The sequence below is a fragment of the Hemiscyllium ocellatum genome, chromosome 4, assembly GCF_020745735.1.
Source record: "Hemiscyllium ocellatum isolate sHemOce1 chromosome 4, sHemOce1.pat.X.cur, whole genome shotgun sequence".
Taxonomy (NCBI): Eukaryota; Metazoa; Chordata; class Chondrichthyes; order Orectolobiformes; family Hemiscylliidae; genus Hemiscyllium; species Hemiscyllium ocellatum.
In genome coordinates, this window is record NC_083404.1 from 78,835,525 (window position 1) to 78,863,115 (window position 27,591).

General features: G+C 41.7%; 1 protein-coding gene across 1 annotated transcript in view; it reads right to left on the reverse strand.

Moving 5' to 3' along the window:
* sntg1 (syntrophin, gamma 1) overlaps positions 1-27,591 on the reverse strand; it is a 555,024-nt gene that overhangs the window by 110,460 nt on the left and 416,973 nt on the right. Inside the window, exons 9-12 of the mRNA XM_060824345.1 lie at positions 27,053-27,135; positions 23,822-23,952; positions 18,101-18,230; positions 9,811-9,849 (exon numbers count right to left, since the gene is read on the reverse strand). Of these exons, the coding sequence (XP_060680328.1) occupies positions 9,811-9,849; positions 18,101-18,230; positions 23,822-23,952; positions 27,053-27,135 (383 nt within the window). The remainder of the gene's footprint in view (positions 1-9,810; positions 9,850-18,100; positions 18,231-23,821; positions 23,953-27,052; positions 27,136-27,591) is intronic.

Consider the following 27,591-nt stretch of genomic DNA (forward strand, 5'->3'; position numbering starts at 1 on the left):
AGGTATCAATTGCCATTTCCTAGTTCTTAGGATGTAAGAAGATGAGAGTCAACATCTAAATTGATTTGACTATTCTGCTCCTGGCACGAGCAGTTCAAGAAACTAATAATAGAAGCATAACTCTTGTGCAGGTAGTGAAAAGTGGCTATCCTTTTGAGAAAGAGAGTGTGGTAGTACATATATTTCCCAATTTTCAAGCCCTAATTGCTTTTGTTTTAATATGTAACTTTCATCAGAAAGAGTTTCTTTCTGATCTCACATGCATTCTGCCATCAGATCAGCTCCACACAAACTGGACACAATCACCCTGCTGGCACTGGACTATCAGCCTCCTGAATTATACCTGCCCTCCCCATCCTGGGAATGGACTCGTCTGGATAAGGACCTCCGTTATAATCATCCCACTTTAGGAACATATGGATCCTTGGGTCACTTATCGGGCCCTCACCACCTCCCCGAGTCTGGAAAGGAGACCCTTAAAATTGGTTCACTGTCCAGATTGGAATCAAACATTCTGAGTCTACAGCCTCCCCTGTAATCCTCCTTGCCTGAAAGAAAACCAATACTTTCAGGGTAAAATGTGCTGCTGAGGAGTCCACAGCATTGAACGTAACCAGAGCACTTACAAATTTATTCCACACTAACAGACACACAAATGAGCTCTCAGTTCATTGGCAAAAAGCAATAACCACGATCTATCTCCCTCCCCTCCCAATTCAGCAGTTTTTATTAGGCAATATTAATCTAGATGTCAATGTTCCTTCAGTATCTTCCCTCCCTAACAGTATTGTGGGTCTACCTACAGCAATGGTTCAGGAAGGCTGCTCACCATCACCTTCTCAAGGGAAACTAGGGATGGACAATAACTGCTGGCCCAGGCAGTGACACCCACCTCTTGGATGAATAAAACCAATAAAATTTTCCTAATAATTGTCCAATATGATGTTTTAGTCCAAACTTGCAAAATCTCGACCTGCATTGAAACTATTTCGGCCATAATACCTTGATTGTCATTTCTGGCAGTTAAGCAATTAATAATGCTCAAACTATCCCACCCCAAGTTTTTTGCAAGAATTACGAATAGGAAGAGTTTTCCCCTTCATGTTGTTCTATATATCATGGCTGTTTTGACTCCTACATCAACTGACCCATAATGGCTCCATATCTTTCAAAGTCCAAGGTGAATAACAATCAATCAGTCTATGATTTGGTTATTAATTAAGACAGAGTCTAGCACTTTTTGAGATTTGAATTTCACACCTTTTGCCCACTTTTTCTGAAGAAATACTTTATCTTGAATGGCTGAGCAGTGTTTCTACGCATGTGCTCCCTTGCTCTAGACTTCCACACCATTGACCATATTAATTTCTTGCAAAATCTTTTTTAAATATCAGCCAAGTCACTTCATCTCTTATATAATAGAAAATATAAGCTCACCTCTTTGTAGAATTCAGGTAGAATTTTGTGTTGCAGTCCTGCCAAAACCACGAGGGGGTGCGGGGGGGGGGTTCTAAAATCTAACAGATAGCTACTCAGATGCTCACCTTTTCTCCACCCAGCCTTTCAATTTTTGGCCACTTAACAGACATAACCAAAGCTATCAGTACTTTACTCACAGACCTCTACCAGGCAGTCAGATCGGAATCTTTAGTTGTGAAAGATGGGGCGCGCATGGGGAGGAAACCACATGCGTGAAACCCAGGCATCCAACATTGAAAGCAGTGAATAGGTGTGAATCCAATTTATGAGAAAGCAATGCAGCTTTCAAGGGAACTAAGTACACTTTTAAGGATACAGATTGTAACAAGAAATTTGAAGTTATTTTCATATAAAATTAGTGGGAAGTCAATGTGCTTAGTATACTGCATCTACACAAAGAAAATAGTCAAAGGACTGTGCAAATTTAATGGTAATAACCAATTTAAATCAATCGAAAGAACTAAACTGCACTCACCATAGGCTCTTCATCAGTTAGGAGGGTGTTTGATTATAAAGAGCCACAATAAAAGGAAAGTTTGCAAAAGTCAAATGTACTCAGTTTGGCTCTTAAACAGCAGCCAAATGACCAAACAGCCCAAAGAATTTATGTCCTGATTTTTGTGTGAATCCTGTCTGTGTGGAGTTTGCACACTCTCCCTGTGTCTGCGTGGGTTTCTTCTGGTAACTCCAGTTTTCATCCCAGTCCTAAGATTGCAGGTTAGGTGGATTGGCCATGCTATATTGCCCATAGTGTCCGGGGAAGTACAGGCTAGGTGGGTTAGCAATAAAAAATCAATGATTAAAGGGATAGAGTTGGGGTTGGTGGGGGGGAGGGGTATGTGTGTGTCTGGGTTAGATGCTCTTCAGAGGGTTGGTGTGGACTGTTTAGGCTGAATGGTCTGCTTCCACATTATGAAATACTGATGGCATCAAAGGGTATGGAGAGAGATCAGAAATATGGCATTGAGATAGAGAATCAGCTAAGATCAATCAAATGTTTGAGCAGGCTCAAAGGGTGAAAATGGCCTACCCCTCCTCCTATTGCTTTACGGTACTCAATTTCAGGAATGTGATTCAGTGAAATCTCTTACATGCATCTTTAAACAAAACCACAATAGTAAGACCATCTTAAGAATGATTGTGGGTAACTACTTCTTTTGCAGCATGTCTTTCCTGGATTTGTAGATTGTGATGTGGCCAACTATATTCCAAATTTACTGAAGGATGCAAATGTTTCTCCTTGAAATGTATACTTAGAACAGAAATGAATGATCTCTTGTATTTTTCAAAAGATAACAATATTTCCCAGTTATAGTTCTGACACACTTTAAGGGAGCACGCTAAATAAAAGGAGTTTTCCTCAAATGCCTTCCTCCTTTAAAATGCTGAAAATTCTTTGCACAAACTCATAATAAAGGTTCTGGAAGTTAATTTTTTCATGATGTGCACACCTAGAGGATTTGATCAATAGCTTTATTTAAAAACCTACTTTGATTTAGAATTGTAATAATGTTTTCCCAAGGAGGATATAAAACACTAATATAAATTTGTCATGCTGTTAGGTCACAGGCCATTTACACTGGATAAAATTTATGGCTTTAGCACAAATGTTGACAGTATATCAATATTATAATCAAATGAAAAAAATACAACAGCATATACTGATCAATGAATGACATTGAGCAATTGGGAGTCAAAACAGAACCACCTACGAGTTGGTCTCCAAAACAATTACCATCCTGACATGGAAATAAATTGCTATACCTTCAGTGTTGCTGGGCCAATATCTCAGAATTCCCTCCCTAAAATGGCATTGTGGATCTGCCTATACCAAATGGACAGCAGTAGTCGCAGAAGGTAGTTGAGCACCATCTTCTCAAAGTCAATTCGGGATGGGAAATAAACACTAGCACAGTCAGTGATGCCCATGTCACATGAACGAATTTAAAAAATGATGGTAAAAGAGAGAATTTGTTTTTGATTAATCCTTTCATTGACCACACACATTTTAGTCTATCATAAACTTCAACCTTTTCTATTGTTGCCTGAGTGAAAAGTTCTGCACAATTCCTCATTGAACCCCACAGTGAATGAAGTAAAATACCAAAGTAGTCAGTCAATTGTATTTTTTCAACTTTGGCCAACTAGTACAGGTACACTATCCTTTATCCGAAATCCTTGGGGCCAGTTGTTCTTCGGAATTCTTCAGATTACGGAATAAATGACATTTTCACAGTGAAATAAAAAAAAGTACCTAACAGCAGTCAGATGTGCGAACAGTATGAGCTCTGAGACACAACTGACATCTGCCAGTGCTGGGCTATGCCGCTATGTCACATCTGAGTGACATGGTTCGAGTGGGAGGAGAGTTGGGTCACCTGTTCGCACGCCACAATGACGCTCCACACTCCAAGAAAAAATTTTCAGATTTCGGACAAAGGATTGTGTACCTGTAATTTTTCCACAAGCATTTATTCAAAGTACATTTTCTTGGCTATAGAGTCATAGGGATGTACAGTATGGATACAGACCCTTCAGTCCAACTTGTCCATGCCGACCAGATATCTCAACCCAATCTAGTCCTATCTGCCAGCACCCGGCCTATATCCCTCCAAACCCTTTCCGATTCATATACCCATCCAAATGCCCCTTAAATGTTGCAACTGTACCAGCCTCCACCACTTCCTCTGGCACCTTGTTCCATGCACGTACCATCTTCTGCGTGAAAAAGTTGCCCCTTAGGTCTCTTTTATATCTTTCCTCTAACCCTAAGCCTATGTCCTCTAATTCTGGACTCCCCGAGCCCAGGGAAAAGACTTTGTCTGTTTATCCTATCCATGCCGTTCATAATTTTGTAAACCTCTATAAGGTCACCCCTCAGCCTCCAACGCTCCAGGGAAAACAGTCCCAGCCTGTTCAGCCTCTGCCTGTAGCTCAGATCCTCCAACCCTGGCAACATCCTTGTAAGTCTTTTCTGAGCCCTTTCAAGTTTCACAACATCTTTCCGATAGGAAGGAGACCACAACTGCATGCAATATTCCAACAGTGGCCTAACCGATGTCCTGTACAGCTGCAATATGACCTCCCAACTCTTATCCTCAATACTCTGACCAACAAGGGAAAGCATACCAAACGCCTTCTTCACAATCCTATCTACCTGTGACTCCACTTTGAAGGAGCTATGAACCTGCACTCCAAGGTCTCTTTGTTCAGCAACACTCCCTAGGACCTTACCATTAAGTGTATAAGTCCTGCTAAGATTTGCTTTTTCAAATGCAGCACCTCGCATTTATCTGAATTAAACTCCATTTGCCACTTCTCAGCCCAATTGCCCATCTGGTCAAGATCTTGTTGTAATCTGAGGTAACCCTCTTCGCTGTCCACTATACCTCTAATTTTGGTGCCATCTGCAAACTTACTAACTATACCTCTTATGCTCACATCCAAATCATTTATGTAAATGCTAAAAAGTAGAGGATCCAGCACCGATCCTTGTGGCACTCCACTGGTCACAGGCCTCCAGACTGAAAAAAAACCTTCCACCACCACACTCTGTCTTCTACCTTTGAGACAGTTCTGTATCCAAATGGCTAGTTGTCCCTGTATTCCATGAGATCTAATCTTGCTGACCAGTCTATCATGGGGAACCTTGTCGAATGCCTTACTGAAGTCCATATGGATCACATCTACCGCGCTGCCCTCATCAATCCTCTTTGTTACTTCTTCAAAAAACTCAATCAAGTTTATGAGACATGATTTCCCACGCACAAAACCATGTTGATTATCCTTAAGCAGTCCTTGCCTTTCCAAATACATGTACATCTTGTCCCTCAGGATTCCCTCCAACAACTTGCCCACCACCGACGTCAGGCTCAATGGTCTATATTTCCCTGGCTTGTCCTTACCACCCGTCTTGAACAGTGGCACCACGTTAGCCAACCTCCAATCTTCCGGTACCTCACCTGTGACTATCGATGATACCAACATCTCAGCAAGAGGCCCAGCAATCACTTCCCTATCCTCCCACAGAGTTCTAGGGTACACCTGATCAGGTCCTGGGAACTTATCCACCTTTATGTGTTTCAAGACATCCAGCACTTCCTCCTCTGTAATCTGGGCATTTTTCAAGGTACCATCAACTATTTCCCTCCATTCTATATCTTTTGTACAACAACACAGTTATGATTGTAATATTCAAATTACTTGCTTATATTTTTAAAACAGCTCTACAATTTGACCTGTTACCTTTGATCACATTTCCACTCAAAATTACGCAATTTTGGAATGAAGTAGTTCATCAATAAGCAATTAGTTACTACGTTTTTTTCCCAATCCTAATGGTGAACAAAAGAGATAGTGAAAAGTGGACATCATTGGATGAGCTGGCTTCAGGGAGATATATACACCCTTGTCACTACCTCACCAATTAAATGTTGGACATTAATATCCATTGGGGACTTTCTTGACTTATCCAAAATTAAGCCTCTTCAGCAGTCAATTGACGGCTACAATGGCTTCCATTTGTCCCAATTTGCAGGCAATTAGAGGTAGAGATGAGGGCAAGGATGTTCGCTAAAAGCCACCCTCCTAAATGTACCTCTGACCTCTGTGAATTCTTCCTCACTTTGATCCCCAATTCACAGAAACAAAAGAAAAATGTTGAGTTTCTCATCGTTGTATCCCCTGAAGAGTAAGCCTTGATTGCCATGGTCTTTAGGATCAAGATGCTGTTTGCGTCAGATTAGATAGCACTAACTGGTTCACCAGTTAGCTCTTAACAAGCTGATTAGCATCTGACACAGAAGGTTCTTTTGGCAGTGGGGGCAACAAGTTGGTCGACACTTAACATCATTGAATCCCTACAGTTTTGAAGCAGGCCAGTCAGTCCATCAGGACCACACCAACCCTCCAGAGTGCATTCCACCCAGACCCACTCCCCTATCCTATCCACAACTGCACAACTGAAATGTGAAGATTATTCAAAGTACACTTATTACGTGTCCTTGATACGTATGTACCTGGCAGGCAGGATGGAAGTGGTTGAGCAAGGGAGCCGTGATTCACTAAAGAAGTTGAATTTCTTGTCAAGTAGAGGAAGAAGGTTTATGTTAGAATGAGATATGAAGGCTCAGTTAGGGCACTTGAGAGTTACCAGTTAGCCAGGAAAGACCGAAAGAGAGAGCTAAGAAGAACCAGGAGAGGACATGAGAAGTAATTGGCAGATAGGATCAAGGAAAACCCTAAAGCTTTCGAAAGGTAGACTAGGAATAAAAGAATGACTAGAGTAAGGTTAGGGCCAATCAATCACAGCTGTGGAAAGATGTGCATGGAGTCTGCAGAGATAGGGGAAGTGCTATGTGATTATTTTTCGTCAGTATTCACACTGGAATAAGACAATATTGTCGAGAAGAATACTGAGATACAGGCTACTAGACTAGGTGGAATTGAGGTTCACAAGAAGGTTTTTATCAATTCTGAAAAGTGTGAAAATAGTTAAGGCCTGCCTTTGGCTCTGATCTTTATATCGTCATTGTCTACAGGAATAGTGCCAGAGGACTGGAGGATAGCAAATGTTGTCTCCTTGTTCAAGAAGGGGAGAAAAGACAACCCTGGCAATAATAGACCAATAAGCCTTACTTCAGTTGTGGGCAAAGTGTTGGAAAATGTTATAAGAGGGAGGATTTATAATCTTCTAGAAAGGAATAAGTTGATTAGGGATAGTCAACATGGTTTTGTGAAGGATAGGTCATGCCTCACAAACCTTATTAAGCTCTTTGAGAAGGTGACCAAACAGGTGGATGAGGGTAAAGTGAGTTGATGTGGTGGATATGGATTTCAGCAAGACGTTTGATAAGGTTCCCCACAGTAGGCTATTGCATAAAATATGGAGGCATGGGATTGAAGGTGATTTAGAGACTTGAATCAGAAATTGGCTAGCTGAAAAAAGACAGAGTGTGGTGGTTGATGGGAAATGCTCATCCTGGAGTTCAGTTACTAGTGGTGTATCACAAGGATCTGTTTTGTAGAGGATAGATTAATAAATTTGCGGATGACATTAAGGTCAGTGGAGTTGTGGATAGTGCTGAATGATGTTGCAGGTTACAGAGGGATATAGATAAGCTGCAGAGCTGGGCTGAGACATGGCAAATGGAGTTCAATGTGGAAGTGTGTGAGGTGATTTACTTTGGAAGGAGCTACAGTAATAAAGATTACTGGGCTAATGGTAAGATTCTTGGGCATGCAGATAAGCTGAGAGATCTTGTTGTCCATGTATACAGATCCCTGAAAGTTGCCACTTAACAAATAGACCGTTAAGAAGGTATATGGTGTGTTAGCTTTTATCAGTAGAGGGACTGAGTTTTGGAGCCATGAGGTCATGTTGCAGCTACACAAAACTCTGGTTCAGCTGCACTTGGAGTATTGCGTACAGTTCTGGTCGCTGCATTATAGATAGGATGTGGAAGTGTTGGAAAGGTTTCAGGTGAGGTTTACTGGGATGTTGACTGGTATGGAGGGAAGGTCTTATAAGGAAAGGTTGAGGGAACTGAGGCTGTTTTCATTAGAGTAAAGAATGTTGAGAGGTGACTTAATTGAGACACGTAAGATAACCAGAGAGTGAGATAGGGTGGATAGTGAGACCCTTTTTCCTCGGATAGTGATGGCAAGCATGAGAGGATGTAGCTTTAAATTGAGGGGTGATAGATATAGGACAGATGTCAGAGGTAGGTTCTTTACTCAGAGAATAGTTGGGGCATTCCTGTCTGCAACAGTTGTAGACTCGCTAATTTTAAGGGCATTTAAATGGTCATTGGATAAACATATGGATGAAAACAGAATAGTGTAGGTGAGATGGGCTTCTGATTGGTTTCACAGGTCGGCGCAACATCGAGGGCCGAAGTACTGCGCTGTAATGTTCTATGTTCAATCCCTGTTACACTGCATTTCCCACGGCCAATCCACCTAACCTGCACACCTTTGGACTGCCTGCCCTCACAGTTAGCTAAAAAAAGATGGAAAATCTTGCCCTAGGTTCATGTTTGAGAAACTGACTACTTATGAAGGGAACAAATGACCAAGTTCTTGTCTCAGTTGCAACTCTACTTAGATTATATGCTGTGCCTTTTACCTCTATGTCTCAGCTACCTTTTTGTATTTTTTAAATAACTGGATTGTGACTCTCCATCTTTTTAGTCAGATGGAAATTCACCTCTTTGAAATACTTTCTAATTTTGAGTTTGTCTTGAAATTATTGTTCTAGTTTTTTCCTAACCTTTCCTAATAATACATCAATATTATTGGAGTAAGTGATTCAAAACTGGATTGCATTGCATTTTGAATGATTTATACAAGGTGTAAATAACTTTGTTTGACTATAGAACAAACAATCTCAAAATGCACCTATACATTCATTCAGCAAGCCTTGTTGGCAGCAGTTTCTCATTGAATAATGCCATATTGTTATTTTTTGTCATTTTCTACCTTTGCTAGTGATAACTCTCAGTGTGCAAGCTATATTTTAGATAATATTTAATTCCCTATCAGATTTTGTCATTTCTCAGCAATTTTAGTCATAATTACCAGTTCTTTTTAATTGCATACTCCCTTGGTAAATTTAATACTTACTTAAATGAATTTGAATATAGGATTCATTGGATTCAAACAAAATAGTTAGTTTACTCTGATTTTTGTTCTAAGTGGATTTTAACTTATCAAAGAATATAAAGGTAGACAATAGACAATAGGTGCAGGAGTAGGCCATTCTGCCCTTCGAGCCTGCACCATTCATTATGATCATGGCTGATCATCCTCAGTCAGTATCCTGTTCCTGTCTTATCTCCATAACCCTTGATTCCACTATCCTTGAGAGCTCTCTCCAACTCTTTCTTTAACGAATCCAGAGACTGGGCCTCCACTGTCTTCTGGGGCAGAGCATTCCACACACCCACCACTCTGGGTGAAGAAGTTTCTCCTCATCTTTGTCCTAAATGGCCTACCCCTTATTTTTAAGCTGTGTCCTCTGGTTCAGGACTCACCCATCAGTGGAAAAATGTTTCCTGCCTCCAGGTACACTTAACGTACACTTAAAGAAGCAGAAAATATTCAGAAACCAAAGGGTTACTTGATGCCCAGTCCAAATCAATGATCCCCTGAATAATCTCATTAATGATATTGTCAATCTTGTCATTAACAATTAATGCACGAAGGGACTCATTACTGGCCATTAGCCTTCACTTCAAGGACATTTTACTGCAAAGGTAAAAAAACATTTTCAAAATATAGTGAACCTGATTGATAAATTTAGCAGCTATTTTATTAAATATTTCAACTTACCTGTTGATTTACAGGAAAATTCCTGTTTATCTTTTTAATCTGAGGGAAAATATTGAAGTAAAATTATTAATTTATGAATAAAATAGCAAAGTAGCACAGCAAAACAAAACTTGTTAACTGAAGTTCATTCACATAAATTTACATCAGTGCAAAAGACAAGGCAGGAATATGTATAAACATCTTTAGTTAGAAGTGGATGATCCAACTCAGCCTCTTCCTAAGGTCCCCAGCATCACAAATGCTTCTCTTTAGCCAATTTGATTAATTCTATGATATAGAGAAAGGACTGAAGTCACTGACACAACAAAGACTATTGGCCCTGGCAACATTCCAGCTGTTATACTGCTCCAGAATTAAACACACTCTAAATAATCAATTCTAGTGCAGGAACAACACTGGAATTTATCTGAAAATGTGAAAAAGGAATGCCCAGATGTGTTCACAAAACTCAGGACAAATCCAACCGAACCAATTGCCACCCCATGAATCTACTCTTCATCATCAACTAAATGATGCAAAGTGTCATTAACAGTATTGTAAAGTTCAGTAATAACATGTTTACTCAGTTTGGGTTGTGCAAGGATGATTCATCTCCAGAAATCATTGCATCCTTGAATCAAATATGGAAAGAAGAGGTGAATTCCAGAGATGACAGCACTTGATTAAATGTAGCTTCAACCAGCCCAAGCAAAACTGTAGTTAATGGGAGTTGCAGAGAAACACTGTTTTGGTTAGATTAGATTGGATTAGATTCCCATCAGTGTTGAAGTTGCACAATGAAACATGATTATGGTTCTCAGAGACCAATCATTTCAAATCCATAACATATGACAATAGTTCCTTAGGCCTTCTCTTCAGCATAAGGTCAGAAGCGGGGATGTCCATCAAGGATTGCAGAGTCAAAAACAGAAGTTGCTGGAAAAGCTCAGCAGGTCTGGCAGCATCTGTGCAACGAAATCAAAGTTAACGCTTTGGGTCCAGTGATCCTTCCTCAGAACTGATGGTACCTAGGAAAATCTTGGTTTATATGCAGAAGATATGGTGGGGGAGGGGTTGAGAAGTAAATGATAGGGTTGGATAGAGTCCAAAGGCAAAGAAGAACAGTTAACAGACAAAGGAGACAACAATAAACAGGCTGGGAGGGTAAATAGCTATTAATAGAGATTGTTAATGGCTAACAATGGGTAGTGTGTAATGGCAGACTATGTGATAACAAGGTCAAGTGTGTATGGTACGGGGTTAGGACATGGGGAAGTTCAGGCCCTAAAATTACTAAACTTGATATTGAGTCCAGAGGGTTGCAGGCCCCCCAAGCTGAAAAAAGTTCTTCCAGCTTGCACTGAGCCTCGATGCAGCACTGCAGGAAACCTGAGACAGAGATCTTGGTCAGGGAACAGGGTGGTGTGTTAAAGTGGCACGAAACTGGAAGCTCAGCATCTTTTTACAGGCAGAATGTAGATGTTCTGCAAAGTCATCACCCAATCTATGCTTCATTTCCCTAATGTAGAGGAGACCATATTGTGAGCAGCAAATGCAATAGTCAAGATTGTGAGAAGTGCAGATAAAGTGTTATCTTATCTGGAAGTTATCTTGGGGGCCTTTGGATACTGAGGAGGGAGGAGGTAAATGTTCAGGTGTTACAACTTCGGTGGTTGCAGGGGAATGTGCCGTGGGGTTGTGGTGGATGGTGGGAGTGAGGGAAGAGTGGAACAGAGTATCCCGGAGGGAACAGTCCCTGCAGACCTGAAACATTAACTTTGATTTCTTATCATAGATGCTGCCAGACCTGCTGAGTTTTTCAAGAAACTTCTGTTTTTGTTTCTGATTCACAGCATCCACAGTTCTTTTGGTTTTTATTAAGGATTGCAGAGTGTTCAGTACTATTTGTGAGACGTCAGATACAGAAGCAATCATATAAAAAGACCTGGACAGCATTCAGATTAGATTCCTTACAGTATGGAAACAAGCCCTTCAGCCCAACAAGTCCACTCGACCCTCCAAAGAGTAACTCACCTAGACCCATTCCCCTATCCTATATTTACCCCTGACTAATGCACCTAACACTATGAGCTATTTAGCATGGCTAATTCACCTGACCTGCACATCTTTGGATTGTGGGGGGAAACCAGAGCACCCAGAGGAAACTTACGCAGACACAGGGAGAATGTGCAAACTCCACACAGCCACCCGAGGCAGAAATCAAATCAGGGTCCCTGGCGCCGTAAGGCAACAGCACTAACCACCAAGCCACCGTGTTGCCCCAAGTAATATGCAAGTAATATTTATCCCACATGAGCATCAGGCAATGACCACACCCAACAAGTACATCAAAAAAAACTTCTATTTATATTCAATGGCACTGCCATTGCTGAATTGCCCCTCTATCAACACCCTGACACCATGATTGACTAGAAGCATAATGGAACCAGCCATATTAATTGTATTTTCTACTCTTATAGTCTTATAGTTCTCGAGACTGTAAATTCTCTGGAAAACAGCCTACAATCTGATACCCAAAGAATTTTAATTTTGTTTTATTCACTCATTGTATGTGTGGGTTACCAGGTGGGCTAGCATTTATTGTGTATCCCAATTTGGTCCTGAGAAGGCAATGCCAAACTACAGTCAATGTGGTGTAGGTGGACTCACAATGGTCTTAGGATTTTGACCAAGTGATAGTGGAGGGATGGTAATATATTTCCAAATCATGACAATGAGTGGCTTGGAGGTGGTGGTGTTCCCATGTATCTTCGACATTTGAACTTTGAGATGAAAGCTGTCATGCATATGGAATGTGCTGTCTAAGGATCTTTGGTGAATCTTTTGTGTAGTGCATCTTTTAGGCAGTACATACTGCTGTTATTGAGGGTTGGTGGTAGAGCGAATGGCCAATCAAACCGGTTGCTTTGTCCTAGATCGTGTCAAGCTTCTTGAATGTTGTTGGAGTTGCACCCATCCAGGCAAGTGAGGAATATTCCAACACGCTCTTGAACAGTGCCTTCTACATGGTGGACTGTCTTTGGGCATGATTCCTAGATTCCTAGTTCTGATCTGTTCTTGCAGCTGCAGTATTTATATGACTTGTGCAATTCGATTTCTGGTCAATTCTAACCCCCAAGACGATAATAATGCAGGATTCAGTGATGATAATGTTATTGAATGTCATGGGGAGATGGTTAGATTGTTTCTTATTGGAGAATGTCATTGCCTTGCATTTGTGTAGCATGAATGTAACATGCCTTTTTTTCTAATCTCAAGCCTGGATTTTATCTTGGTCTCGCTGCATTTAGGCATGGAGTTCTTCAGTATCTGAGGAGTCACAAATGATGTTGAACACTATGAAATCATCAGTGAATGTCCTCAATTGTCACCTTATGATGGAGGGAAGGTCATTTATGAAGCAGTGGAAGATGCCTAGGCTTAGGATGCTACTCTGAGGAACTTCTGCAGAGATACCCTTTAGCTGAGTTGACTGATCTCCAACAACCATTTTACCTTGTGCCTTGTTGTTATTTTCAAGACATTTGATGATGTGTTCACTTGCTTTGATAAGCGCAGGTCAGGCAACATTTGTGTGATTTGGCACCACTAATGATAAACAGCTTGCTTTGAAAGGCAGCCAATCCATGACCTTAAGCATTCAATATCTTCTTCATTAATGCACACTAGCAATAGTGTGCACCATCTATAAGATGCAGTGAAGCAGCTCATCAAGGCTCATTCAACATCACCTTCAAAATCAACTATCTTTAGCATCCCATAGGACCAGGGCACCAGAAGCATGGGAATACCTCTACTTGTAAATTCTCCTCCAAGTTACACACCATCCTGATGTGTAACAAATGCTCCCTTAATAGTTTTTCCTTCTGCTGTATTTCGTGCCCACAGCAGCTCCTGCAAGTGGGAGCTATGTGTTGGTGTAATGATTGGCATGTGCAGCTTGGAGGGAATGTTGCTCGGAATTATGTTGTCATTGCTTCAATGCTGCTGGTCAAATACATTGTATCTGCAACTCACTCCCAAACAATTCTGTGGTTTTGTCTATACCGTATGGCAATTCAAGAAGGCTAAAAAGGTAAAAACAATGACTGCAGATGCTGAAACCAGATTCTGGATCAGTAGTGCTGGAAGAGCACAGCAGTTCAGGCAGCATCCAACGAGTAGCGAAATCGACGTTTCGGGAAAAAGCCCTTCATGATGAAGGGCTTTTGCCCGAAACTTCGATTTCACTGCTTGTTGGATGCTGCCTGAACTGCTGTGCTCTTCCAGCACCACTGATCCAGAATTCAAGAAGGCTGCTCACATCAAGTGGACGGCAACACAAGTTTCGCCAATGAAGCTCACACCAGTGAGAACAACTGCAGGTTTTATGTTTTGCTTTTTTTCTTACCTATTCTCACACAAACATATAAACAAATAACCAAACATCAAGCATAACATCTTAAAATCTACACTGATTAAATAGCTATCCTGAACTAAACGTCTATCCTCGTCTTTCTAGGCTTAGGAAAGAAAGGTGCTGGCTTTACTAGTAGCCCAAAAGACGACTATACCCCATATGACTCCAACATGTTATTAGTGTGTTATTAGTGAATGTGAGGAGGTCACATTGGCAGAAAATGAGTACGATCACACCAGAGAACAACGAGAAACCTGATACTGTGAGATCTACATGGATGCCAGCAAAATTCTGTTCTCTTGGGAGATAAATGTGTACTGACCAGTAGGAAAGGAGTTGTGAAATACCTGCCATTTTGAACAATATATTAGTGACCTTTATGATAAAACTAAAGATGATTCTTATGGAAATACAGGTGCTGTCAGGGTAGAAAAGAAGAGGGCACTGATGAGAGTGGCAGTGCTGTACATGTAGTACTGATTATAGTGATGTGCAATATTGACTGAAGCCTACATAAGATGTGAGTGTTAGATGTAGCTGGCAGCGTAAGGTCAGTAAAGATAGCTTGACATTTATTGAACTACCTGCCATATCTCCTCTCACTTTATTCCAGTGCAATCATAGAGTACCTATTTGTGAACTTTAAAATTGGTTCCCATTATTTATTTTATCTGGGTGACCTGTTGGCAATTGTCATATAAAACTGCAGATAAAACTTCAATGCTTTGATGCTTCTAAAAGCATCCATGAAACTCTGCAAGAACCTCTTAAATAATCCCTGTCTCTTTAATCTCCTATTGCTGAAATCTTATTACAGTCAACTTTTCAGTGATTTGGAAGCATTTAATTTCAACATTTACATTCTCTGTTTTTCTGATGCAAAGAAAGGTGCTAAAAATAGCTTCAAAGCGGCTTTTTTTTTCTATAAATTTGTAGCAAGGATTGCAATACAACAATACCAAACATTTAAAAACTAGACAACTGTAGATGCTCCACATACTTCCACATGCCCATTCTAATCAGAAAAAGCTAAACTATGTTTCATTTTAATGCGCAATGAAAGTTTTGGAAACATTCTGAATGATATTAACTCTGCCCTAAAAGGATAAATTAATTGGAAAGTTCATGAAAGGTGGTCATGGTAGTATATTAATCACACTGAGATGGGTTTATTCAAACTACTCTCTGTACATATAATTAATTGATTAAAAAATGTTGTGTAATGTAACTGGAATTTCAGCAGGGAACCTGTACACTCGCAATTGTTAAAAAGCTTGTTTTTAGTCTCACAGGTGTGGGTTCACAGCTCTGGAAATTGATTTGCTTAGCTTTTACTCAATGGAACCATTAAACACTACCAAATCAATAATCAGATGTGCTTAGAGGCATTTAAAATACAATCAACCAAACTGCTTCCTGAAAGATCACGTTTTACTTTGCATTAGTATATGCTGTCAGTCCTTGAGACATTTCAGACCAACCTTGTTAAATATGTTTCAATTAAAACCTGACTTGGGCAGTTTAATGCTCAGGATAAGACATGAACTGAATTGAGATTGTTTAAATAGATATTGTTGAAAATCTTTAAGAGCTAGCTTCATCAAGCAGAACTGAGGCATCATACAGTGGTATGTGTGGTTAACATACACAGCTTGTGATGAATGAAACAGTCACCATGGAATTTAACATTGGCTGGTAGAGTGTGGAATGAAGCAGCGATAATTAATCATGCTAGATCATACAACCATACAATACAGAACAGGCTCTTTGGCCATGGTATCTACACCAACAAACTCTAAATCTACACTCGTCCAATTTGCAGCACTTGGCCCATAGCTTTGAATATTATGATATTTCAAGTTCACATCCAAGTAAAGGCTGAGAATTTTCCTACTTCAGCTACCCTCCCAGGCACTGCATTTCAGATTCCCACCTCCCTCTGTGTGAAAAGAGTTTTCTCAAATCGTCTTAACTTTAACGACTGTACACCTCTATGACTCTATAACTAAAAACTTTGTACTCTGTTACTGACCCTTCAACTAAGGAAACCAGCTAGTTTCTATCTACCCTGTCCATGCTCCTCATAATTTTAAATTCCTCTGTCAAGTCCCCCTTTCAGCCCTCACTGCTCTAAAGAAAACAACCCAATTTTTCTCTTCATAGCTAAACTATTTCTCCCCAGGCATTATCCTGGTAAATCTTCTCTGCACCTCCTCCAGTGCAATCAAATCTTTCAGATAGTGGGTGACCAGAACAGCAGAGTACTCCAGTTGTGGCCTCATTTAAGGTTTGTACTGCTCCACCATAATCTCCCTGTTCTGTAATCTATGATGGAATGATAAAGGCAAGTGTACTGTATGCCTTCCTAACTAACCTATTAACCTGTCTTACGGCCTTCAGGGAGTTTTGGACAGCACCCAAGATCCATCTGAGCTTTCTACTATCTTTCCATACATTAAATACTCCCTTGTTACTTCGTCCAAAGTGCATCACTGCACATTTATCAAGGTTAACTTCCATCTTCAACCACTGATCTGCCTGTCTGAGTAATCTGTCTACATCCTTTTGTAATTTAAGTCCTTTCACTCACTGTCAGCCACGGTCAATCTACATGTCATCCATAAACTTACTTATCATTCCCTCAGTTCCCCATCACTTTCTTCTTTACTACTTATATGTAACACAAACAATGAAGGACATAGCACTCCTATGGTATGCCACTGGAAACTGGCCTCCAGTCACGCAAACAGGCTTCTACTACCACATTCTGTTTCCTGCACCTAAGCCAAATTTGGATCCAATTTGCCAAGTTATCTTGGATCTCACATGCTTTTAACATCTTTATTTGTCTCTCATGTGAGTTCTTATCTTTGCTGAAATCCATATAAAGGACAGCAACAGCACTACCCTCATTCCAGGAAACCAGAGCATCTGGGAAAAACTAATAGGACAAATGTGCAAACTCCTTACAGTCCACAAAGTTGGTCCCAAGCATTCTGAGGCAGCAGTGCTAACCACTGAGCCCCATGCCACCCAAAATTGAAGGCAAGCATTCAGAGCTTATCTGGAACTTGAACCTGGGACATCTCACACATCTGTAACGTACACCCCCAAAATGAGAATCATACCCCTAGACCAATGAGCCATTACTGTGCAATGTAACAAACTGTACTGACATCCCCTCCTCCAAAGTGAAGACAGATGTGACGTACTCATTTAAAACCCTGCCCAAGTCCTCTGGCTCCATGCATAGATTGTCTACTTGGTTGCTGATGGGCTGTGCTCTTCCCACATTGTTTTTACAGATCTCTAATGACAGGATCAAAAGCTCAAATTATTAAAGTAGCATGCATCAAATCAAATGGCAAAGCCAACCAGGATGGTGGGAAGCTAATTTTGCTCATTTAGCATGTTGTTATCATTCATTAACATAGAATGCTTTGTGATTAGTTTCATTTGGGATCTGTGGCAGGATGATTATATCCTGTTCATTCTGTGGTTGTGTAGATACGGCATGGTGTAAGTTATGGGATGGTGTTTATTCTTTTAGTTATAGGATGTCTGATGGTTTGAGGATATAATTATATATGCTGTTATATGATTTGAACACTGTAATTTAGATATTAATGACTATGCAAATATTCTTTAGTGTTTTCCTTTCATTTACAGTAATTAGAGCTAAAGCTTTTGTCAAAACCCGTGAGTAGGTAATAATCACACCTGCGCCAATGGTTCTTTCATTCTGCCATTGATAAGTATGGACGGTTTTTTTCTAATGATGAATCATTTACATCATAATTGCCAAAAGCAGAAGTTACAAATAATAAACTACTGTCTTGAATAATTTTGAAGTCTTAATTTTTTTTCTTACATTTCAGTATCCATACTTACATTGTGCTTGGTAAGGTTGGATATATTAACGGCCAGTGCTTGCAGCCAATCTGTACAGTCTTCAGCAGTGAGACACTGAATGACACCACTGCACACTCCATCCACAGCAATTACTTGAAACGCATTTTGCCTAAAATGCCACAAAGTATAAGATTAGAAATTATTTCCAATAATAATCTATAACATCAGAAAATATTTAGAGATACTTTCACTTTTCGATGAAGTTTATCCAGGATGGGACCTCTATCTACCTCTTTGTATCAATCTCAACCCCAACCCATTTCAGTTGAAGAACTTTTGAATATTCAATAAAAGAAATGAAAAGTACTTTTTTAAAATCTTTACCGATGATGATGGATCTCAATAATCATAGTGCTTATTGGAAAAGTGAGGCACTGAACCACAACAGCTCAGTGGTTAGCACTACTGCCTCACAGCGCCAGGGACCTGGGTTCAATTCCATCTTCAGATTGACTGTGTGTGGAGTTTGCATGTTCTTCCTGTGTCTGCATGGGTTTTCTCCAGGTGCTCAAGTTTACTCTCACAGTCCAAAGATGTGCAGGTTATGGTGGATTGACCATGCTAACTTGCCCAGGATATTTGCAGGCTAGGTTGGTTAGCCATGGGAAATGCTGAGTTACAGGGATAAAGTAAAGAGGACGGTGAGTCTGGATGGAATGCTCTTCGGAGGGTTGGTGTCGACTTGATGGGCCAAATGGCCTGCTTCCACACTGTACAGTGTATGAGTCAGTAGTTCACAAGACACAGAGGGTAGTGGGTGCCTGAAACACAGGGCAGTGGAGAGGATGGAAGTAGGCACGTTAACAACATTTAAGGCACAAGGTTATAGACACCTGAACAGAGGGACAGAAACTGCATGTGGGCAATAAGTGGCAAGTTTAAATAAGGATTAGGAATCAGCACAGGCTTGGTAGGTTGAAGGGCCTGTTCCTGTTCTTTGATAGCAGGTAAGAATTCACTCAGAAGATCTACATCTAATTTATAAATGACACTGTTGACAGATTCCCTTTAATGCCATCCCTTATAATAATGAATGAAAGCAAGATACTGTGGATTTTGGAAATCTGAAACAAACACTGAAAATGTTGGAAAACTCCATAGGTCTGATACCATCTGTGGAGAGACAAACAATTACGTTTTGAGTCTGGTATAACGGTTCTTCAGAACTTCAGAAAGGGACAGGAAAATGATTTTCTTTATAGTTTGGATGGAGGTGGAAGAGGGTGAAGGGAAAAGATGGTGTATAAGACCAGTGTAAGAGACAAAGTGGCTGTTAAAAATAGTGAAAAAGGACTAGAGCTGTAAATGGGTATACATTAAGGTGTGAAAGGAAGAGAATGGAGCCTCCATGCTGAGTGGAAAAGTGTGGCACTGGAAAAGCACAGCAGGTCAAGCAGCATCCGACGAGCAGCTTCGGGCATAAGCCTTTCATCAGGAATGTTGGGTTGGTGGGGCCGGGAAAGGGGGCTGAGAGATAAATATGAGGTTTTTTTGGGGAGTGAGGGCGGATACTGTCTCAGGAGTGGGTGTGGTCATGGTATCATTGGTGACATCGCCAAAGGAAGTGACATAAACCGCAGTGAACGGGGTGGGGGGGGGCAAAAGTGGTGCATTCGAGCAAAGTAAACGAAACACAAATAAGAAAGACCAAGTTGGGGGGTGGGGCAGGGGGTTGGTTAATGATGCTGGTGGAGAAAGTGAGGACTGCTGATGCTGGAGATCAGAGCTGAAAATGTGTTGCTGGAAAAGCGCAGCAGGTCAGGCAGCATCCAAAGAACAGGAGAATTGACATTTCGGGCATGAGCCCTTCTTCAGGAAATGTCAGGAAATGATGCTGGTGGTATAGGCAAAATGTTGAATAGACATGATGCTGAATGCTCTGAAGTTGTGAAATTCAATACTGTGGTCAAAATGTCCAAGTGGCAAGCCACACTCTTCATTCACAGCAATTATTTGAAATGCATTTTGCTGAAAACATGACAAAACATATGAAGAGAAACACTGTCCAATATTAACCTGTAATATCAGAAAAGGCTAAAAAATATTGGTCCTGAATTTTTACTTTTGGATGAAGGTTACACAGGATGTGACTTCAATCTATCTTGAACCAATCTGGTTAATTTCCTATCATTTAAACTTACTTAAGTCCAATGCAAAATATTGAAAAAAAAGTATGTTTTTGATGTTAGACTGAAACAAATTGTCAATGATGTGAAAGCTAATCTTATCACAAATGACTATACATGTGCTGCTGTTTGTTCAGACTGCAGACATGCTGGGCTTGATGTTCTCCAGCCATCCTACTCCGAATCAAATGAAATGGATGCCAAAATTATAGGAAATGGGGTATTGACGACTGTCACTGACCCTACATCGGCCTAGGTTTTATTTTTCCATTTGCTGCTAATTTCCACTATTGATGCTAAGTCTGATTCTGGCTTCCAGATTTCTCTTCCACATATTCCTTTGCTTGCTGCTGCTAAGACTATTTGGAGAAAGGTAGCAGTAAATCTTAGTAGTGCAGCTGCAGCTCAAATATAGTGGAGGCTGTGACCTAGTAGAAACTTTCACAACTGCATGATAAGGTGTATTGTTTTTGTCTCTTCATTGATATTTTTCATGCTGCAGAGAGACAGTTGCACTTATCCAGCCAGCAATGACAGGGCCATGTCGGTATAGGTGTTGTTCACATCGCATGACTAATAAATCCTGCTCCTGTAAAATGAGCTGCAGTCACAACATCAGAAAGAAATTTCAAGCCATAGTGTAATCCTGGATGAGAAGACTTATTACATATTTAAATGCTAAATATAGGCAAAGGTGAGGACTGCAGATGATGGAAATCAGAGTCTAGCTTAGAGTGGTACTGGAAAAGCACAGCAGGTCAGGCAGCATCCGAGGAGCAGGAAAATCGATGTTTCGGGCAAAAGCCGTTCATTAGGAATGAAGGCAGAGAGCCTCCAGGATGGAGAGATAAATGGGATTGGGGTGGGGCTGGGGAGAAGGTAGCCAAGAGTACAATAGGTGAATGCTGGTGGGGATAGAGGTGATAGGTCAGAGGGGAGGGTGGAGCGGCTAGGTGGGAAGCGAGATTGGCAGGTAGGACAAGGCATGAGGATGGCGCTGTGCTGGAAAGTTGGGACTGGGGTAAGGTGGGGAGAGGGGAAATGAGGAAACTGGTGAAGTCCACAATGATGCCCTGGGGTTGAAGTGTTCCGAGGCGGAAGATGAGGCGTTCTTCCTCCAGGCATCGGGTGGTGAGGGAGTGGCGGTGGAGGAGACCCAGGACCTCCATGTCCTCGGCAGAATGTGAGGTGGAGTTGAAATGTTGGGCCATAGGGCGATGGGGTTGATTGGTTTGGGTGTTCTGGAGATGTTCCTAAAAGCGCTCTGTGAGAAGGCATCCAGTCTCCCCAATGTAGAGGAGACCACACTGGGAACAAAGAATATAATCAATGACATTGGTAGATGTGCAGGTAAAACTTTGATGGATGTGGACGGCTCCTTTGGGGCCTTGGATGGAGGTGTGGGTGCAGGTTTTGCAATTCCTGCGGTGGCAGGGGAAGGTGCCAGTACGGGAGGGTGGGTTGTTGCGGGTGGCGTGGATGGAGGGAACAGTCTTTGCGGAAAGCAGAAAGGGATGGGGAGTGAAATATATCCCTGGTGGTGGGGTTCTTCAGAGGTGGCGGAAATGGGGCGGATGATGCGGTTTACACGAAGGTTGGTAGGGTGCAAGGTGAGGACCAGGGGATTCTGTTCTTGTTACAGTTGGAGGGGTTGAGTTTGAGGGCGGAGGTGCGGGATATCGATGAGATATGTTGGAGGGCATCTTCAACCATGTGGGAAGGGAAATTGCGGTCTTTCAAGAAGGAGGCCATCTGGTGTGTTCTGTGGTGGAACTAGTCCTCCTAGGGAGCAGATACGGCGGACGCAGAGGCATTGGGAATATGGGATGGCATTTTTGCAGGAGATAGGATGGGAAGAGGTGTAATCCAGGTAGCTATGGGTGTCAGTGGGTTTGTAAAAAATGTCGGTGTCAAGTCGGTCGTCATTGATGGAGATGGAGAGATCCAGGAAAGGAAGGGAGGTGTCAGAGATGGTCCAGGTGAATTTAAGGTAAGGGTGGAATGTGTTGGTGAAGTTGATGAACTGCTCAACCACCTCGCGGGAGCACAAGGTGGCACCAAAGCAGTCATCAATATAGCAAGGAAGAGGTGGAGAGTGGTGTAACTAAGGAAGATGGATTGTTGTACGTAGCCGACAAAGAGGCAGGCATAGCTGGGTCCCATACGGGTGCCCATGGCCACCCCTTTGGTTAGGAGGAAGTGGGACGACTTGAAGGCAAAATTGTTAAAGGTGAGGACCAGTTCAGCCAAACGAATGAGAGTGTCAGTGGAAGGGTACTGTTGGGAACGTCAGGAGAGGAAGAAACGAAGGGCTTGGAGGCTCTGGTCATGGCGGATGCAGGTGTAGAGTGATTGGATGTCCATGGTGAAGGTGAGGCATTGGGGGCCGGAGAAATAGAAGTCTTGGAGGAGGTGGAGGGCATGGGTGGTGTCTCAAAAGTACGCGGGGAGTTCCTGGATTAGGGGGAATAGGACAGTATTGTAGTAGGTGAAGATGAGTTTGGTGGGGCAGGAGCATGCTGAGACAATGGGTCGGCCAGGGTGGTCAGGCTTGTGGATCTTGGGAAGGAGGTAGAATCAGGTAGTGCTGGGTTCCCGGACTATGAGGTTGGAAGCTGTGGGTGGGAGATCTCCTGAGGTGATGAAGTTCTGTATGGTCTGATTTGGCAATGGGGGGGGTGGGTCATGGTTGAGGGAGCGGTAGGAGGCGGTGTGTTTGAGTTGGCATCTGGCTTCAGTGGTGTAGAGGTCAGTGCGCCAAACTACCACTACACGTCCTTTATCTGCTGGTTTGATGGTGAGCTTGGGATTGGAGCAGAGGGATTGGAGGGCTGCATGTTGTGAGGGTGAGAGTTGGAGTGGGGGGGGGTGGGGAGACAGGTTGAGTAGGTTAATATGTCTGCGGCAGTTGGAAATGAAGAGATCGAGGGCAGGTAATAGGCCAGCGCGGGGTGTCCAGGTGGGTGAAGGGGTCCACGGAAGGTGGGCGGGAGTCCTGATTGAAAAAAAAGTTTGGAAGCGGAGGCGACGGAAGAAGTGTTCTCATCACAACGCGTATTAAATTCATTGATGCGTGGACGGAGAAGGATGAAGGTGAGGCCTTTGCTGAGGACTGATCATTGGTTCTCAGTGAGGGGGAGGTTGGGGGGGATGGTGAAAACTTGGCAGGGCTGGGAGCTAGGACCTGAGGTAGACGTGGAGCTGGGAGTGGGGGCGGAGCCTGTAACTGGAGTGGGCGTGGTGGTAGGGGGAATGGGGTTGGAGTCATGAGCAGGGATAATGTTCTCCTCAGGGTTCTGGGGGTGCGGGGATGGTGACAGTGGGATCTGTGGGGGGGCGTGTTGGCAATTTGCAGGTGAGTGGTGTCGGTGGGGGCAGAAGTGGTGGCGAACACGGCAGTGGGGGGTGGGGGCGGAAGTCGCCCAGCCTGTGACATCAGCAATGATGTGAGGAGCGGAAGTGATGTCACGTGTGTTGAGTGTAAAATCATGAATGGCGGAATATACTTGAGCACCTTAATGATAAGTACCAATTGACAGCTTTCTGTAAAGAAAATAATAATTTGGAACAGTACCTGGCAATGTCAGTTCCTGGAATATAATGTGACAAACGAGAATGAAGAAGGGGGATTAACCGTAGATCACACCATCGCTTCTCCCACTTGAGGCCTGAGGATGTGGGCCATGAAGAACACGAGAGGGAATCCTGAAAAGTATTATTCATATTACTCTTCCAACTGTAACTCATTCTAAATCTATTATCTTTTGTAATGTTTTTTCAAATAAACATCAATTCTTATTATTATTCTGACATTTCTATTATTTACTATGTACTGACACAATGTGTAGGTGTGAATATGAAATTAATTTCATTGATATTTGATAATCTTGGAGAAGTGTTTCCTAAAACTTTAATATGCTCTTTTAATGCTTCGCCAACACTTTGACAGATGGGTCATGCTTTTTGGGTTTAAAGTATATTATTCTAAAAATCTTTTCAGAATCAAGACAAAAATCCTTAAGCTTCCAGAGGATATTTACAAAAGCATTGAAAGCTAGTTAGTTCACATGTAAGAAACATTGAGATACAATTCCTGTTAGTATGTAGATAGTGGATTAAGTAGGATTTTAATTTTTTGCCATTTTGAACTTGGAACTCTAAACTGTGTTTTCTGAAATCTCGTGCAGAACTGTAGAAGAACTGTACTTAAGAAGCTACACAGATATTGAACTTGCGTAAATAGCTCCCTGTGGACGTATGCAGCTGTGGGATGCACACATCCAGGAACCTGGAACAACTGTGTGAACAGGGGACAACATCAAATATGTATGAAGATTTGTAAGTTACAACTAATGCAGCAAGGACAAAAGTGACTATGTTGTAGGGTTTCTAAATAAATATCGAGGAATATGGGCTCATTGCAGGAAATTGGTTGACGTTTGCAGATCACACCAAAATTGGAGACGTGCTGGGCAGTGAAGGAGGTTACCTCAGGATCTTGATCAGATGGGTCAATGGGCTGACGAGTGGCTGATGGAGTTTAATTTAGATAAATGTGAGGTGCTGCATTTTGGAAAGGCAAATCAGGGCAGGACTTATACACTTAATGGTAAGGTCGTGGGGAGTGTTGCTGAACAAAGAGACCTTGGAGGGCAGGTTCATTGTTCCTTGAAAGTGGAGGTAGATAGGACAGTGAAGAAACTATTTAGTATGCTTTCCTTCATTGAGTATAGGAGTTGAGAAGTCATGTTGCAGCTGTATAGGCCATTGGTTAGGCCACTTTTGGAATACTGTGTACAATTCTGGTCTCCTTCCTATCGGAAAGATGTTGTGAAACTTGAAAGGGTTCAGAAGAGATTTACAAGAATGTTGCCAGGGTTGGAGGGTTTGATCTTTCAGGAGAGGCTGAACAGGCTGGGGCTGTTTTCCCTGGAGTGTCGGAGGCTGAGGGGTGACCTTATAGAGGTTTACAAGATTATGAAGGGCATGGATAGGATAAATAGACAAAGTCTTTTCCCTGGGATCAGGGAGTCCAGAACTAGAGGGCATAGGTTTAGGGTGAGAGGGGGAAGATATAAAAAGAACCTAAGGAGGCAACGTTTTCACACAGAGTGGTGTGTGTATGGAATTAGCTGTCAGAGGAAGTGGTGGAGGCTGGTACAATTACAACATTTAAAAGGCATCTGGATGGGTATATGAATAGGAGGGGTTTAAGAGAGACTAGATGGGTTCAATGGGACTAGATTAATTTAGGACATCTGGTCTGCATGAATGAGTTGGACCGAAGTTTGGGTCTGTTTCCATGTTGTACATCTCTATGACCCCAAGTAGACGATCAGCACAATCTCATTGAATAAAGTTGAGCGCGCTCGAAGGACTCAATCTTCTATTCCTACCGTTCATATTTTTGAAAGGGTAACCCAGTAACATCACTCCTTTGGTTGGCAAAATGTAATTGTATTTTTTACCTGTGTCATGTTTCAGCAGATGCAAAGTGATATATAAATATTTCTGTAATTTTCTGCACTGCTCTGTGCAATGCCAATTTCCAGCACTGCATCTCATTGAAAAATAATGACCCCAATTAGGAGACAGAACTGCCCACTTCCAGCAACATTAAACTTTCAGAAACTAAGGCAGTTCAGTCTCAAAATCAATATTGTACTTAGTACAAACAAACGCAAGCTAAGGAATTTGAATGCATTGAGCAGCTTCCCATGCAGCATGCACTTCATAAAAAAAATCCTAGTGATAGAACCCTTGAAGATTCAATTAAAACATATAGAAAGTAAGTTTTCTAAATTATTATCCATGATGTGGGATCTAAACATCATTAGTGCTTACTGGAAATTTGAGGCACTCAGCCACTACTTCACTGATATACACTTGGTGGCAGTCGAGGATTTCATAAAACAATTCATGAATAATACATTAAATGTCATCCCTTCTAATAATATGTAAAAGCAAAATACTGGAAACAATGGAAATCTGAAAACATCTGCTAGAAAGAAAAAACTCAGCCATTCTGCAAGATCTGTGGAGAGAGAAACATTTGAGTTTGACATAATTTTTCTCCAGAATTGAAATGGGGAGCAAAAGTCTTTTTATACTTTTGACAGAGGCAGAGAAGGGTTGAAGGGAACAGATGGTGTAGAGACCCAATGCTAAAGCCAAATGGGTTGTTAACGGTGGTAAAAGAGAAAGAGAGGTGTGAAAGGGAGACAATTGGTCCCCTCTATTGAGAACAAAGTAAGCTGTCACAAATGAATCATAGTTGCTTGAGGCAGGAGTGGAGATCCAAGTAAAATGAAGAACAGACATATCAGTCAGGCTCTGATGGTGTAGAATTCAGTATTGAGACCCAGAAGCTGTGAATGTCCTGAATGGAAAATGAGGTCTCTTCCTTACATTGTGCTTCACTGGACATTATAGTAGGCCAAGACATATTAGCATGAGAAAAATGATTTATTGAAATGGCAGGAGAAAGTGAGGTCTGCAGATGCTGGAGATCAGAGTTGAAAATGTGTTGCTGGAAAAGCGCAGCAGGTCAGGCAGCATCCAAGGAGCAGGAGAATCGACATTTCGGAGTTTCAAAGGCGTTGCTATTGCGCAATTTTCTTATAAGCAAGACCGCACAAGAACAAAACTATCGCTGATATAGTCAGGACCAACTATACATACTTTGTCCTTATAACTACTATCTTCATTAAAAATAGCAGGAAAAGAAAAATGCTCTTGAGTACTGAAGTTGGCACTTGCATAACTAGTCTGGCGCATTAAGTTTAAAGGTAGGAACATATCTTACTGTATTGTTGGGGTGAAAGTTAAGATGTAATCCACTGTCGCAAAGTGGGGAAGATGTACCACTGCTTTGGTCACTGGGAACACCTGTAAAATAGATTGTTTAAACTGAGGACATTTACATGTAATTTGCCAATAATACTTTAGAATGATCCAAAACTGCAGAATTCCCCCACAAAACACAACAGAAAAGCAAAGGATAAGAAAAGATAACTTGGTACATCCATCTAATAGTGCCTGTGGACCATACGAGTATAACACTCTTCTATCATGTCTTCTGCCTCATTATTTAAACTCTTGATGAATTAAGAATCATACAACACCAGGTTATAGTCCAACAGGTTTCGTTGGGAGCACTAGCTTTTGGAGTGCCGATCGGACAACCACCAGTAAAGGACTGGTGCTCCGAAAGCTAGTGCTTCCAAATAACCTGTTGGACTATAACGTGGTGTTGTGTGATTTTTAACTTTGTCCACCCCAGTCCAACACCAGCACCTCTGAGTCTTAATGAAGTAAATATTCTATATATATGCCCACTGACAT